The following is a 15,824-nucleotide window of genomic DNA, read 5'->3' as shown; positions in this document are numbered from 1 at the left end:
GTTACTGATGAAAATCGTTTTACATAAAAATATGCGCTGAAAACTATGAAGTCTAATGACTGCTACTAGGAAGTCTAATGACTGCAACTACGAAGTCTAACGACTGCAACACTATTGAACATTCTGTGTATTGACATAAGGGTTAATCATGATGCAACAGTTCTTGCATCAGAACTGTCAAAGGATACGAACCACCGCTCAAAACTCTTTTTCACTGTTGTACTAACTAAGCGGTCCAATCGCGAAGATCTCAATCCGAATCTCTGCTCTCCCCCGCAATTAACTGTCGCGTCACAAAAGTAAAAACAATCTGTACACGCGGACCGACATGTCACCTGCCTAAAACCCAGCGATAATTCGCGGTGTTCGAGCAGGCTTGTCAGTTGACGAACAAGCGTCGCGCGGCGAACCAGATAGCGTGCAAGGGAAAGCGTTCGCGCAAAAATAGAAGAGCAAGTGTCGGTAACAAGCTTTCAGTGTAAAACTCGACCAGCGGCAATTTCGTGTTAATGCTTGTCGAGCGTGGGCCGACTAATCGTCCGGCGATTGCTTTTACTTCTATATCGTGACCGGTCCGGGTTAGCCGCAGTCTGTCAGTAGCCGTGTGATCGGCCGTGTTCGCGGTGGAAAGCTCTGTCAATTGTCATCCGGTGTCATTACGCTAAAAACTCTGTTAAATTCTCCATTTAATTATCCGCTGGTCCAACAAACGATCTCTGCACGACCAGCGTTTCGCATTATCCCCGACTAGCGAAAGATCCATAGAGTCCAGCGCTCCTAACGCGCGACTGATTCAGCGATCGTTCACGCATCAGCCTCATCGGTCTCCCCACTATCCACCGGAAGTGTGCGACACCACCAATCCCCGGAACGAAGAGCTAGGGCTCGTCATTACCTTTGTCGATCCTATAAAAGAGTTCATCGAGCGACATGTCTCTGCGAATCGATCTTATTCGGTGGTCAAGCCTAGCCACCAGTCTCAAGACTTCCAGACGGTTCTCCACTCTTACTGGATCAACCCTTGGACACAGGGTTTGCTGTTCGGGATCACTGGGAACAGTCAATGCATCCAGAACCGGTCAGCAGACCGTGCGGTTCGCGATCTTGAGCCATCGAATCATTCCCAACAGCTGCGGAATGCCTCACGCTGTCGACGTTTGCTACCCACAGTAAGTAGAGAAGAGGATTCGTTGGAATTAGAGACTGCAAATGTTAGGAGAATTTTGAAATTGTGTAAAGGATTAGGAGAAAACATGTCTAGTAGACACTTTCTTCTCACCGTTTCTTCAGGAAATATTGATCTCGTTTAACGATCAGCAACTTAGTAAGGATCGTTCGGATCTAACTTTTATTAGAAGCAACCTGGACTTTAAACTTTTGCCACTTTCCAGCTCTTGCGAAAACAAATCAGATATTTTAATTTATTTCGAAACATTTATTCATCAGTTTCCTTATCGCAGAATCAATATGTTTCTTCGATAACAAACAATCCGATATGCGTTATCACGACGAATTATAAATTTTACCCAGAATTCTAATTACTAAATGAACTTCCTGAGTGTTCGGAGCATCTCAAGACTTTGATCCTTACATAATAATCTTCGCTGTCCTCTCCGCAAAATAATTTTGCAATTTTGTTTCATAATGCGATAAATTTCCTTCGCCGATTGGTTCAAGAAAATAGACATGATATTTAACAAGCGAGTTCGTACACTGAATTGCATCACATAACATAACGAACACTATGATTGAGGATAATTTAGCGTAAAAGTCACTGACACGGTGAACCAGAGGTACCGACTTCCATGCGGCACGCTAGAAACGTGAAAATTCATTTTTTACCTGGACAAGGTCTTTGACGAAGTGAGAGTGGATCGATCGAGCAACCTGTTACACAATCAACGATGCAGTCTAATGCTTGGTGCTCGATCTAATGCACTTTTGCTTAGCGGATCGACGTGCCGAGAAGCTCCCGCAAGAACTCGGCAAATTTATTTCGTGGTGAAACTCGCAGAATCGCTAAAATAATTCAATATAAATATTTTCTCGATTGTGTATAATTACGAGAACAGTGATCTTTGCTAGAAGAGATATCTTACTTGAATGATTTAACAAATTGTTTTTTTTTTGCAGGGTGCCGAGGCTGCTGGTAACTCACGCAGCCAAAATCCCGGCTGTGAACAACAACTATGAGTTAATTGGAAAAACACCCTTGCTGAACAGCCCCGCGGAGCCTCTAGCTCCCAAAATTCGTTCCTACATCGAGGAATGCGTCACCCTCTGCAACCCAAAGGACATATACATCTGTGATGGCAGCGAGGCGGAATACAGCCATTTGTTGCAGCTGCTGGAGAAAAATGGCACCATTTCACCACTGCCGAAGTATAAAAATTGGTAGGTAATGATCTAGAATAATTTTCATCGCTGCAGAATAGATCTACGAAATGGTAAAGTTCCTCAGATTGCACAGAATGATGTGCACGCGTCAATAGAATCATCTACAGAATAACTTGCACCGTATAGCATGCTCAGGAAGTCACTCGCGTATGTGACCGTTCTTATTTTCAAATTTATTGACATTTTTCCAGAATTTCTTTAAATAACTCTGTCTTTATAAGGTTTTAGCGATATAGAACGAGATCTATAAGTTCTCTTTACCATCCGGAAAAGCATATTTTAATTTCCATCTGATTTACTATAGTGATTAATCTATCATTGAACAACGTGATCGATATTGAAAGCCAAATATTACGATAGATACATTATAAAGGCCCGATCTTTAAAGTGCCGAAAAATTTTTGCAATGCTACTAATTTCAATTTCGAGATAATCTTTTACTCATGACGCTAAATTCTCAGCTGGCTGGCCAGAACGAATCCCGCAGACGTGGCCAGGGTAGAGAATCGCACGTTCATCAGCACCGAAACGAAACGAGAAACCATTCCCACTCCTCGTGAAGGCGTCACTGGAGAACTAGGCAACTGGATCTCTCCTTCAAACATGGACCAAGCCATTCTGGAACGATTTCCAGGATGCATGAAAGGTTTAACAACAGATCATGGTTAACTTGGTCCAACTTGGTTAACAACAGATCTTCTAAGTAACAATCTCATTTTAGGTCGAACGATGTACGTGATCCCGTTCAGCATGGGTCCAGTAGGGTCTCCGCTCTCCAAAATTGGGATAGAGATCACAGACTCCCCTTACGTGGTCTGCTCGATGAGGATAATGACTAGAATGGGAAGCAAGGTCCTGGAGAGCCTGGGGGAGAATGATTTCGTCAAGTGTCTACACTCTGTCGGTGCCCCAAAGCTGGACACCAAAGTCACCGTGGTGTCATCGTGGCCATGTGATCCAGAAAGGACCATCATCCTCCACAGACCAGCTGTGAACGAGATCGTCTCTTATGGAAGCGGTTATGGAGGAAATTCGTTGCTGGGCAAGAAGTGTCTTGCTTTGCGGATTGGCTCGACCATTGCTAAGAGAGAGGGTTGGCTAGCCGAACACATGCTTGTACGTAATGAAACTGAAACAGTTCTAGAGATGGTAGTCAATGTAGAAGAACAATATATTGGTCCTTTTAACATGTTAACCATCGAGAGTCTATTAACCCTTTTATGGTGTCTCGGGGTCTTTCACGAACCCAGTAAAATTTCCAGCAGTTACCATTTGTAGATACTGGGTATCACGAGCCCGACGGGTAAAAAGCGTTACATTGCTGCTGCGTTCCCCAGCGCCTGTGGCAAAACGAACTTGGCCATGATGCAGCCGACCTTACCAGGATACAAGGTCGAATGCGTGGGCGACGATATTGCCTGGATGAGATTTGACAGAGAAGGTAAACTGCGCGCCATCAATCCAGAGAATGGATTCTTCGGGGTCGCACCGGGCACCAGCTTCGCTACGAACCCAAACGCCATGAAGACCATCTTCAAGGACACCGTGTTCACCAACGTCGCCGCTACCAGCGATGGTGGAGTCTTCTGGGAGGGTCTGGAGAAAGAGATCAGTGAAAACGTGGAGGTAAAATCCGGTCAGGGAATCAGGGATTTGATCAGGATCCTCAGTTCAAGTATTATATACGGAAAATAGGAAATACAATTTTGTTTCAAAGAAGAACGTAGTATGCTTCCTCCAATGGAGTATAGAAAGTAAAGATTAATTACTTCGAATTAAATTATTGTAGATCACCGATTGGCGTGGGAAAAAATGGACCAGGGAGTCGAAGACACCTGCTGCACACCCTAACTCTAGATTCTGCAGCCCTGCAAGACAATGTCCCATAATTGATCCAGCCTGGGAAGATCCAATCGGTGTCCCTATAGATGCCATCCTCTTTGGAGGTCGTCGACCAGAAGGTGTTCCTCTAATTTATCAGGCTCGAAACTGGCAGCATGGCGTCTTCATTGGAGCCTCGATGAGATCTGAGGCTACTGCTGCTGCCGAGCACAAGGTAAGAATACTGAGAAATCTAATCTAAAAGTCTAGATATCAAACATCTGCTGATATGAATGTTGTAATTAACTGTCTTTGATGATCAGAGCAAGGTGATCATGCACGATCCGTTCGCAATGAGGCCATTTTTCGGCTACAACTTCGGCCACTATCTCAGCCACTGGCTTAGCATGGAAAACGTGGAGAACGCGAAACTTCCGGCTATATTCCACGTGAACTGGTTCAGGAAAGGGAACGATGGGAAGTTCCTTTGGCCAGGATTCGGCGAGAATTCTCGTGTCCTAGACTGGATCCTTCGCAGGGTCGACGGTGAGGACATCGCTGTAGAATCTCCCATCGGTCTTCTGCCTAAATTAGATTCTTTCAACTTGGACAACATGAAGAACGAGGTGAACATGGATGAGTTGTTCAGATTACCAAGAAACTTCTGGCAGAAGGAAGTCGAACAGCTCAGGCATTACTTCGATGCACAAGTTGGCGATGATTTGCCCGAGGCCATTCTCTCTGAGCTCGATTTTCTAGCCAGTAAGGTAAACAAGCTCTAATTGAGCACTCCTAATATCCTTTTTCGAGGAAAACTGTTGCTTCTATCTCACGACTTTTATTATTTTTGGGGGGACCTATGTGAGGTCCAGGATCGAAGGTTTTATGGTGGACATAGTACTCTAGACGTACTAGATAATAATTGTTTTTTTTTATCAAAGAATGATTATCGGATTGCTGTTTAAAACCATGAATGTATTACAATGCTTATTGTCCAAACATTTGTAGCATTATCATTTGATACCGGTCACGCTGATACTGGTTTTTCGAAATTATTTTCTTCAGATTCCATCTTCATTTTCATCTTCATTAGGACAAGTATTCACACTCCTTAAAATAGTATACAAGGGAAAAATGATTATGTACCAAGAGATATGTATTTTTAAACATTATTTTTTCAATAAAACACTATGGAAAATAAAATGGACTTCCTGACGATTTTTATTGCTAGAATCGCAAACAAATAGTTCATGATACGACAGAACCAATTTAAATGTTTTCTTTTTTAATAAAACATCAATGATTTGTTTCGCTAATTACATTTATTGACCCAATACTTCAATCATCTAAGTACTATCAGTGAAAGACTTCATATATAGGGACATTCAGAACTGTACATTTGTAGGTATGTTACAGAGTTATTGCAGTTCGTATACATGTACAATAAAATGTTTGTTTTAGAATGAACTTAACAACAATTTCCAAAATCTGTAGACATTGCTAGTCAAAGATCAAAATTCTATCTTATTATTTCTGTTCAATTTATCTAGGCGTTAATTATTGAGAAGAAAATTGCTGCAGTCGCTTTATAATGTTGCACTTTTTAAAAATTGTGTTATCGAATAAAAGGTAACTCAATTTCTATAAAATATTGCACTTCCTAGAACGGTTGTTTCCTTTTCCGGAATTTAAACTAGTGCAAAAAGAGGTACACTATGCAATAATCATTTAAAATATATAATACGAGCATTTTCAACAAAATTAGGCTAGATCCTATTACAAAATAGGAAGTTAAAACACTCGGCAGTAGTAATTTACAAATAAAAGGATCATTACGATCTATATGAAGATAGATTCGAAATAAAATTACAACCCAAAATACAAAAGTGAAATCTACAAGATTAATTTGTTTTAATTTGATAATAGTTGATTAACAATACTCTAAATGATTTATTTTTTTATGATTTCATTATGAACTTCAACTTTCCGTTTTCCATCTCCATTTAATTCGTAGTAATCATACAATTTCAATAATAACAATTACATATATATATATATATGTATGTATATCTATGTATATTTGTACAATTTACTTCCACTATCTGTATCGATCAGTTGTTGGAATCTGTTCAAGTGAACCATTCAAATTTCAGTATCAATTGTTTCTCAACTACATTGTGTTCAATTTCGATGCAAGTTCTCTAATGTATCGTTACATTGATCGTCTAATTAAAAATTAGATACAAATCCATGAAGAATCAGAATTTGTATTTCTAATTACCAAGATGTTGATTCCAATCTTCAACGAGATCAGCTATTCAATATACAATTCTAGTATATGTATACTTCGAAGACTAGATCGATAGACTTGCCATCAGTCATTTTCTTATTTTGCACCAATTTCGTTTAATAATCGCGATTCGCAATCGATCATAATCATTCCCTAATTTTAATTTATTCCCTATTTTACATCATTATTATAATACCTACTGTACATCTTATATTTTTCAGACCAATCGTGGTATAGTTGATTGACAAATACATTTGTAGACTTCGTACATGAATAACATATTTTCTTATAGCCGTTTTCGATCCGATATCATAATATCCCTGCTGAATTAAAAATTGTTTATCTGTTTGACAAAACAGAAATGTCTACGCAAAAAAAGTAACGTGATCCTTAAAACGATTATCAATTTTTTGTAAAACGTGAAGTCATAAAAATGTGTTAATTAACATGAATTGCGTTGTATCATTTCAGATAATTGACAAGGAATTTTAAAAGGACTAAATAGTGTATGACTCTGTTTAACCGTGTTTTAGATATAGTATCAAATTTCAAATTCATCCACCATCTAAATTCAATGACCTTAGATAAGATCTATGCAGATAATTATTTCGTTCCGTTCTTTTTTCAGTAGTAATCGTTGTATGTGTAGTACTAACTACCTCTACCAATCAAAAGTAGGATTCATTAGAATCGTTATAAATCTGTGATGTTCCAAAAATTAAATCTGAAAATGTCAAAGCGCAGCGTCGTTCGTTTCTATGATAAAAAAAAAAACGATTTGTTTAAGAATACTTGAACACATGAAAGTCTGTTTCTACAGTGAGTATGTTCAGTTTCAGTGTGCGTAATATAGTAGATCCGCTGGATGCTGCATGAGAGACTTCAGAGTCATAAGCAATAAAAAAACTATCACACTACAAAACTGTCTATGCTCGTAAATAATGTAAAAAGTATTATTTAGAAGTCATAGAGAGCTCAGATTTTGTTTCTACTATGTTTCTGGAGTACAATATTCCAAGATTCCAATGAAATACTATTTCTACAAGTAAATTCAATTGATTGAAAAGAAGTACATTTGTATAATTCGAGTCTTTCGAGCTAAGCATAAATCTATACATGAATTTACGTTACATAAAATCTTCAGGTACATACTTCTCAGCCATTGTTCTTCTTTACCAACGTTCCTAGTACCCGTGGTAAGCACAGCGGGCATAATATTTCCGGTTTCGAGGTCTGAGACAACATTTTTCCTAAGTACTGTGCTGTACATGGAAGAACCATCGAGTCGGACGTGAGCAACTCTGTTTCCATCGTCGGAATCACTTCTGCTTCGTACGTGGCCATTGGAAAATGATGACCACACGTGAATATCATTGTATCTTCTTCTGTTGCTAGGAATCTGTACACACCTTCCGGGTCCTGATTCAAAAATCTTCATTTATAGATAGTTGTAGATTGATGAAAAATAGTATATGGATTAAAGTAATAAAGTCGCAAGGTCATTTCAAAGACAAATATTAAACTTATACATTTATGATATTAAAATGAAAATATCGCATTCTATTTAAGAATTGTGAGATGACCTTAGCATGACCTTGAAGAACGGATAAATCTTTCTCAGTCACCTTTATGTGTACAAATGACCTAGAGTCATGAGTTTCAAAGGACATAGTGCTTATAACACCTTCCATCATCTGCTTCGACGTGTTGTTTGCGCTTGAGCCGGGGTATCCAGTCAGTGGAGGTCCGTAATGATCAGCCGTTAATGAAGACAATAGCTTAATGAACTCGGGAGTAGGTTGATCTGCAATGTAAGGCATATTAGGTCAAACTGAAACTAACTTTCGTTTTTATTTTCTTCGATTTACCTTGACCGATATGATGTAATAACAAGGAACACACTTGGAGACAGAATTTAGAAGAGAAGTAATTCATTACTGTGAAGCCCTTAACTTCCGTGTCGTTCTTGTTAGTATCCAAGTATTTTTCCATTACCTCTTGACTGTCAAAGCATTTTGAATTATTAATAAGAGTATCAGAATATTATGAAAATTATTTGCATCTTACTATTCCTACCAGAACAACAACAATCCAAGCGAATAAAAGATTGAGTCGATATGATCCAAGAAAACGTTTTCTATGCAGTGTATCGGCAATTCATGTTCTATCCAGAAATCAAGGATATCCTGTAGTAGTTTACATTTCAATGTATCTGTCTCGTTCTCCATTTCGTTCAAGAAGAATTTGACTACTTTCACAGCTTCGTTGGTTACATTATCTAGTCTAGAACTGGACGTCTTCTTTTCATGATCATTTTCTTTTCTGTTTTTCTGACACATTTGATCTTGATCAACATTTTCTCGAGCAGGTGTAGATGGTAACGAAGAATCTCTCATGGATCCAGTTTCCTCCCCTTTAGAAATAATATTCTCCATCCATTCCTCAGAGTCAGAACCAACATCCGAGCCATAAGTGTCCTCGAAGATACCTATAGGTGCATTATCACATTTCATTTCCCTGCATAATTCTTCCGAACCACCCTGGCAATCAAAAGTGTACAATTCTTGCTGCAATAACTGTAGACTATTCAGAGATTTACTCGCGGGAATTTTCATCTTGTCTTTAGCAGCACAGTCCTCCACGGAATCAATTAAATTCTTCTCCACCTGTTTATTAAAGAGTTCAGTGTTCTTCTTAACGTGGCGATTCAATGAAGACTTTCTTTTTCTGTCGGAGCTCTCTTCAGTCCTATCCTCAGACTTGTTGCATATACTGTCACACGACTTTTCTCTTGAGCAAGACTGCAAGTTCAACGTATGCAGTATTTTTAATTGAAATGAAAGTGCATCGGAAATGTTGTGCTGAAGCATGGCTATCTTTGAACAAGCCTGATAATTTCCCAACTCTATGGACTGAAAATCAAATTTTAGGAATTCAGCTGGATATGTCCGGAAAATTATGTAAACTAAAAGACCAACCTTGTCCATAATTTTAGAAGAGTCGTACAGACCACAAAAATATTCTAACGCATAATGCAGTGTCTGTTCACCCAGTGATCTTTCAATAACACTCAAAGGGCGAACCATACCCGCAAGAGAGGGCAAGTCGTAACTCTGGTAGGAGATTATGGGAGCAGGGATACTAGGAACTTGACTAGGCACGTCCAATGCAACATGCGTGGTATTAGGAACCCTCACAACCCTCTTCTTGATTAAAACAAGCTTATCGTCGTTGTCACGAGTATCTTTTGGTGGAAGGCGACCTAACTGTGCTCTTCTATTGTTGCCCCAAGCCAGAACTGTGCCTCCTGAAAACCATACTCAGTATAATACTTAAATGTACAATAAGTCTCATTCTACAAAATGTAAAATGTGTAGAAGTTTTTTACCTGGTTGAATTGCAACAGTATAATCATATCCGCAACAGACTCCTACAGTTTTAATCACGGGATTCTCTCTCTCTTTAGATTCGTTACTCTCTGATTGATACGATTTAACCTCGCCATTCATATTTCCATTTCTATCGTTGCTTGCTTCCACTAATTCTTGATCTTCATCTCTTCGTTCGTAAGCATTATGTCTAGGAGGTACTTGTGCGAAGATAGAAGCAGGGTTGTAAGAAAGAGGAGTTGGGATCAGCACTTCTCTTTTGGTGCCATTGCCTATCTGACCATCCAAATTTCTACCCCATGCGTACAGGGAACCATCCTTTGTCACAAGAGCGTTGTGATGACAACCAGTCGATATCTATTGTAATAAAATAGTATTATTCTCCTTTAACTGCTAATTATTTATTTACTAAGGTATACCGACCTGCACAATATCTCCTCTCACTAAACTGGTATCTACTACAGTCGGCTTTAAATGCGCTTGGTTCTCCTCCAATGACCCCATATCGACGTTTTTCAAACACATATCTAACTGTTTCATTCTAGAATCCATGGTGCTCCTTGGTTGTGCATTTTTATTTTGTGCATTACTGTCCAAAGCATCCTCATTGGTGTCACCTCCATGATCTACTTTTTCAAACTCATCGATGCTTTCAAATTGCTTCACGATCGCATTTCGTTGCTCCAATATCCGAGTTCTCTTTTGCGTTTGTGCTTGCAGACGAAGAACTTGAGGACTTGCGCCCCATATGTACAATCTATTTGTATGACTAACGGCAAGCTAAAAAATTCAATATGTAAAATAATGCATTCATAAAATTGTTTCACATCAGATGCGGCTTACATTGTGAAAGTACCCAGTCGCAATGAGAGATATCTTCTCTGGTAACAAAACTTTCATTGGCACAGAACTTTTAATATTACTCCCTACGCCTAATTGTCCAAACACATTGCAACCAAAAGCATACACGACACTCTCCGTCGAAAGTGCCAATGTATGCGCATGGCCAGCGCTAATACTGCGTACAACTACACCAAGTAATGCTGTCACCAACGTGGGGGTCAATTTCTCATCGGTTGCGCCGTGCCCCAGTTGTCCATGGACACCCCAACCCCATGTGAACACTCTGCCATCAGAGGTTAACGCCACAGAGTGGTATTGTCCGGCAACTGCGTCGACAATGATCTCTTGAGCTAAGGTTGTGACCAATTCCGGATTCGAAGACTGCAGAATTTTCCCTAATCCTAACTGTCCGAACTGACTTGATCCCCAAGCGTAAACACCATTATTGGTTACTGCCAGTGTATGGCAGTGGCCACAGGAAACACTAAACACCTCTAGTTCCATGCTTCGGAAAAAAGGTATTGACTGAGGTGTACCATACCTCAACAAAGATGGACCGGTTCCTAATACACGTAAAAGATAAAAATGTAATATACAGAGTGCGTCAGTTACATCAACAATAAATGAGAATTTACCTAAACATCCCTGTACGGAACTACCCCATGTATACACATTCCCGTTTCTAATGAGACCAACGTGACAAAATCCAGCGCAGAGCGACCTTCTCTTGAAATCCGCGATGCAATTAGATCTGTTTTGATCCTGTTTTCAAAAAAAATATTAAGTTTTAAAGCTTCAATAGTGTGCTACATTCTTAAGCTTACCTACCTTCTTGTGTAGTAGCAGTTCTGTGTTGCACGTGACGAACGGCTCCTGATGCAGAATGGACTTTTTACAGATTAAAGTCAATAAAATGAGTAAAAAAGTTTCTATGATTTCCTCTACCAATGCATCAGCCTCTTCCTATGAAAGGATAAAAGTACATGTAATTATTGTACATAATTTTAAAGACAATATTATACTTACATTTTCTACGAGATCAATAGAATCACATTGACTAGATTGTGAGCTGTGTGAGGTGGTTCTATGTCGCAGTCTGCAGTGTACTATTCTAGGTCTTATCACTGGATTCGTTGGATCATATAGTGTCACTAATCTCTAATAGTTAACAATAAGTGATGAAATATTAATAAAAAGTCAAATAAAAATTATCGAGGACGAATATATAAATAATCAAATATTTACCTGAAGTACAAAAATTTGAGAGTCTTGAAGATTATCAAGAATAAAGGACATGTGACTTCTAGCTAACTCGGGATTTACTAACATGGCTTGCATCAAACTCGGTTCACTTACGCATATTAATAAACCATCTAAAAATAATAAACATAAGTATACAGCCATGCAGACTGTGTCTAAAGTGAATAATAATATATTATAATATACATTACATGATGTTGGATGAAAATTGTTTGCACTGAAAGAATGTATTGTCTTCATGAGCACTTCCAACATTTGTCCATAAAGACACTTCTGCGTTGCTAAGTGATGCAACACCTCCCATAAACATGTTTGACCGGCAATATTAATTGCCAACAATTCATCGTAGAAGGAATTCGTCGACAGGAAATACCTGCATTTCAAATAGGTTCTTTTTAGATACACTGACCGGAACAATATACGTATAGATTAATGTAAAACTTACAAAAATTCTTTATAAATAATTCTAGACTTTTGAGCTGGAACTCTGAGCGTCATTTCAATAAAGGCAAGAACACATAAATTAGAAAGGTGAATTCTCGTTGTAACAGGCAATTTACTGCTTGTTGGAGATGCTAAACAGTGTGTAAGGCAACTTAATAGGTCAGCTGTGTAGCCAGCAGATGCACATTTTAGAACGCTCTTCAATAGTCTGCACTAAAAAAAAAAATAAATTTGTAAATTAATCATTTTCTTCTCCCAATATGATTTGCATTATATGTATATACTTACTTTAGACAATTTGTAGCAAGCTACAGCTCGCGACGATTGTTTGTTCGATAGCAAAATATCGCCGGCTTGCTCTAATAGCAGCTGTGCATTAATACCAAACACTATTGCCAATTTTATCGCTTTTTCGGGATCATTATCTTTCAGAACTAATTCCATAAAAACCGATAAAATCGACTTCCTGTAAAAATACATTCATTTAGAATTTTCTATCAGAAAAATAACGTACACAAACAAGTCGATACCAACCTCAGAACAACTTTGTACACAGAATGATTTGTTACAATTATGCAAGTATCCACATGAGGTAATTCGATTTCAATATCTTTTACACCCTTTGGTAACGTGTATTTGTTTCTAGTATCCCGAGTGGTTGGTTTATTTGTATAATCAATAGCTCTGTACACAGCAAGTATCACTTCTTTACTATTCACTAAAGAAAAGTGACCAACAATGCACTCCGGATTAAATTTACAATTATCATTTGTACGTGTTTCAGATAACCTGTCTGATATTACATACATTACACGCTGACTGACGTCAGTAATAAAGAAAAAGCGTTGAGTTAATAAAACATTTCTACAAGATTCAAATACTTTATGCACTGATAAAGGTACAGTAGAAAAGTCAGGTCCATGTATCTGTAATCAAACAGTTGTTCGAATATACTGCTTATCATACATATCAAATTACAAATTTTTATCAGTGATCTCTTACTGTTATGTGATTTGTGATAGAATGGTAACACGTGTACAGCTGTTGGCCCTCCCTATCAGACTGGGACATGAGAAAAGTTTCCCTTGATATTGGTTCTGGAGTCATTTGATTCTGATTTACTTCTATGGATGTGTCAATATTTGCATTGTGATTATGTCGATTGCTTGTGATATCTGTAAAATGAAGAGGGTGGGTAAATCGAATATTCCTTGCTTTCTGAACCAACCAAAAATGAAATTATAAATGTTCACCTAAAGTCTGATTTTTTGTTTCAAGTATCTTCTGCCTAAGTAATGCAATTTTCTCCACTGACAACTGTTTAAGTCCTTGCAATCTAGATCTCGTAGCAGCAAATGATCTTGTATTGTCATAGATCGTATCATTTGTGTGCAATGTATTGTAGGAGTCTCTAATTTCTAAGTGGCTCAAACAGCTATATGTGTGCTGTTCCAAAAACAGTCTCCACTGCCGTTTAGACTGACTTGTTATTAAAAGAGAAACGCTATCATTACTTTTGTCATGACATATATGAAGACTAATGATATTCCCATTAATATGAGTAACATTTGCTTGATAACCAGTCTCAAGATTGATGAATATTATCTCTCCATATTCAGTGCCAATAATTCCAATTTCAGCAGGTGTTACAGCATCCTGCCACCACACTATAGCAGTAGGTCTAAACAGATCAAATAATTAACATACTGAAACAGATGCTACATCAAATTATATATTCATTATAGATATATACTTTGAATGAGATGATTGTGAGCTAATCGAAGGGAAAGATGTTATATCATCACTGGTCCATCTTTTATCTGTGTCACAAATCTCCTCAACCAAACACAAAGCAGGAATTATATATACAGATCCATCGACACTTGTACAAAGCAACCATGTTCCCAAAGAATGAAAACATAAAGCTGAGATCTGCTTATGAGAGCCTTGGAACCAAGGAATCCTTTTAATTATTGGATTAGAAGCAGAGTCTTTCTTGTAGTACAAAAAAATTTCTGCATTGCCAGTCGTAAATGCCAAAAATAATTTCTTTCCATATTCACATTGAGCACTCTGCTGTATTTCTGTTGCTTTCATCAAACATTGCAACTTGAACAGGCTTTCTTCATTTAAACTTGTCATTGGCTGATAGCCCTCAGTTCCTACTTCTGAAATCATTATGCTTGTGGCAACTGATCTATCCAAAAACTACCTGTAACACAACACATATAATATTTAATTCCATGTGATCTACAAATACCAAATTTCAAATTCATCCAATTAAAAATTGTTTGAAATCCGATCTAGCCGTTCGAATTTTCGTACAAACACATTACAAATCTTTAAGGATTTCTAAATATATGTACTTCGAAAAATGATTTGTAACCTTTGCCCGATGGGAAATGTAAAAAATTCACATGAAAAACGTTATAAGTTACCTGCTCTTATCGTCGCGTAACATAACTATTCAAATATAGCGAATATTGTGTGTCGCTGCAGCTGTGTTTATATTGTTGAAAAAATAATATAGTTTGTCGGAAGAACAGAGCTTCGTCTCCGAAGAAATTCTTGTTGTGCTAAAAATAAATTATTGCAAAAGTAACCTAAGCGTGTCCCATCGCGCATTCCGCTAGAACGTGCTGTTCTTTTGTGTAGAGCAAATAAGAACAATCAATTATTCACCGAGCATTACATCTTTTACAATAACACTGCCATCAAATTCCCAAACGTCAGAATATCAAGGTTAGATTACATATAATCACCGGCGCTGCCACAATAAGAGAGCCAACGTCACCAGCTTGTTGCATCCAATTTCAAAACTGACATTTTTACACACCAACGTTACTAGCTATCCACTACACTGCGCTCAAACTAGAATAAGTATTAATTATTATATCGATCCACTTTTTTACTATCTTTTAACGTTACTTGTATTCAATTTACAAAGCAATGGCGCAAAATGTTAATCGTATTTTTTGTGCATGCACTTCTTCGTTTCAAGCGCCACCTGACATTTGAGTCATAGATCTTATATTACAGACGAGGCCTATACTGTAGCTTATGTAGTTCTCTTTAGCAGAGGGCGCAAGAAAATTTTGGTTTTAGGAATGTCGGTATTTCAGAACATGTGGCACGGAACCTCATATAGAGTCCAGTCTACTCTGATACCTCGTCCATGCTTATAGTTCACTTTAGTGAACGAAGCGGAGGCAGCCAGCTCAATAGCATGAAGCAGGTAGAGAAATCTGATTGGTTGATGCTTCACAGCTAAATAGGGCTGCATTCACGGTTCTAGATAAAGAGAGGAAGTGATGAGTGAGCAAAAGAGTACGATATCAGCACAACACAAGCAAAACAAGTCACACCAACGACAAATATAG

General features: G+C 38.2%; 2 protein-coding genes across 2 annotated transcripts; one reads left to right on the top strand and one right to left on the bottom strand.

The window, feature by feature from the left end:
* The first annotated feature begins 247 nt into the window (after positions 1-247).
* On the top strand, positions 248-5,421 carry LOC117218648 (phosphoenolpyruvate carboxykinase [GTP]). Its single transcript, XM_033467195.2, has 7 exons — positions 248-1,169; positions 2,134-2,394; positions 2,859-3,043; positions 3,119-3,513; positions 3,676-4,023; positions 4,187-4,453; positions 4,542-5,421. The coding sequence occupies exons 1-7, from the start codon at positions 931-933 to the stop codon at positions 4,998-5,000; spliced, it is 2,154 nt and encodes a 717-aa protein (XP_033323086.1). The 5' UTR covers positions 248-930; the 3' UTR covers positions 5,001-5,421.
* A 100-nt stretch (positions 5,422-5,521) lies between these two features.
* ca (RCC1 and BTB domain containing protein claret) lies at positions 5,522-15,450 on the bottom strand. Its single transcript, XM_033467202.2, has 20 exons — positions 14,883-15,450; positions 14,198-14,656; positions 13,698-14,125; positions 13,447-13,619; positions 12,979-13,370; positions 12,733-12,910; positions 12,446-12,657; positions 12,192-12,373; positions 11,986-12,113; positions 11,767-11,898; positions 11,569-11,703; positions 11,376-11,502; positions 10,741-11,303; positions 10,321-10,677; positions 9,897-10,254; positions 9,487-9,815; positions 8,585-9,420; positions 8,377-8,510; positions 8,134-8,312; positions 5,522-7,927 (listed from the first exon to the last, which is right to left on the bottom strand). The coding sequence occupies exons 2-20, from the start codon at positions 14,620-14,622 to the stop codon at positions 7,664-7,666; spliced, it is 5,532 nt and encodes a 1,843-aa protein (XP_033323093.2). The 5' UTR covers positions 14,623-14,656; positions 14,883-15,450; the 3' UTR covers positions 5,522-7,663.
* Positions 15,451-15,824: the final 374 nt, after the last annotated feature.

Source organism: Megalopta genalis, chromosome 1, assembly GCF_051020955.1.
Source record: "Megalopta genalis isolate 19385.01 chromosome 1, iyMegGena1_principal, whole genome shotgun sequence".
In the NCBI taxonomy this organism is placed as follows: domain Eukaryota; kingdom Metazoa; phylum Arthropoda; class Insecta; order Hymenoptera; family Halictidae; genus Megalopta; species Megalopta genalis.
This window is presented reverse-complemented; position numbering and strand designations above follow the sequence as displayed.

Coding starts and splice junctions, on each gene's coding strand:
- LOC117218648 (XM_033467195.2), top strand. CDS start 931: ATGTCTCTGCGAATCGATCTTATTCGGTGGTCAAGCCTAGCCACCAGT. Junction 2,395..2,858: donor CTGCCGAAGTATAAAAATTG/GTAGGTAATGAT, acceptor CTAAATTCTCAG/CTGGCTGGCCAGAACGAATC. Junction 3,514..3,675: donor GGCTAGCCGAACACATGCTT/GTACGTAATGAA, acceptor TACCATTTGTAG/ATACTGGGTATCACGAGCCC.
- ca (XM_033467202.2), bottom strand. CDS start 14,622: ATGATTTCAGAAGTAGGAACTGAGGGCTATCAGCCAATGACAAGTTTA. Junction 12,114..12,191: donor CAATTTTCATCCAACATCAT/GTAATGTATATT, acceptor TATTATTTTTAG/ATGGTTTATTAATATGCGTA. Junction 11,503..11,568: donor AACTGCTACTACACAAGAAG/GTAGGTAAGCTT, acceptor TTTTGAAAACAG/GATCAAAACAGATCTAATTG.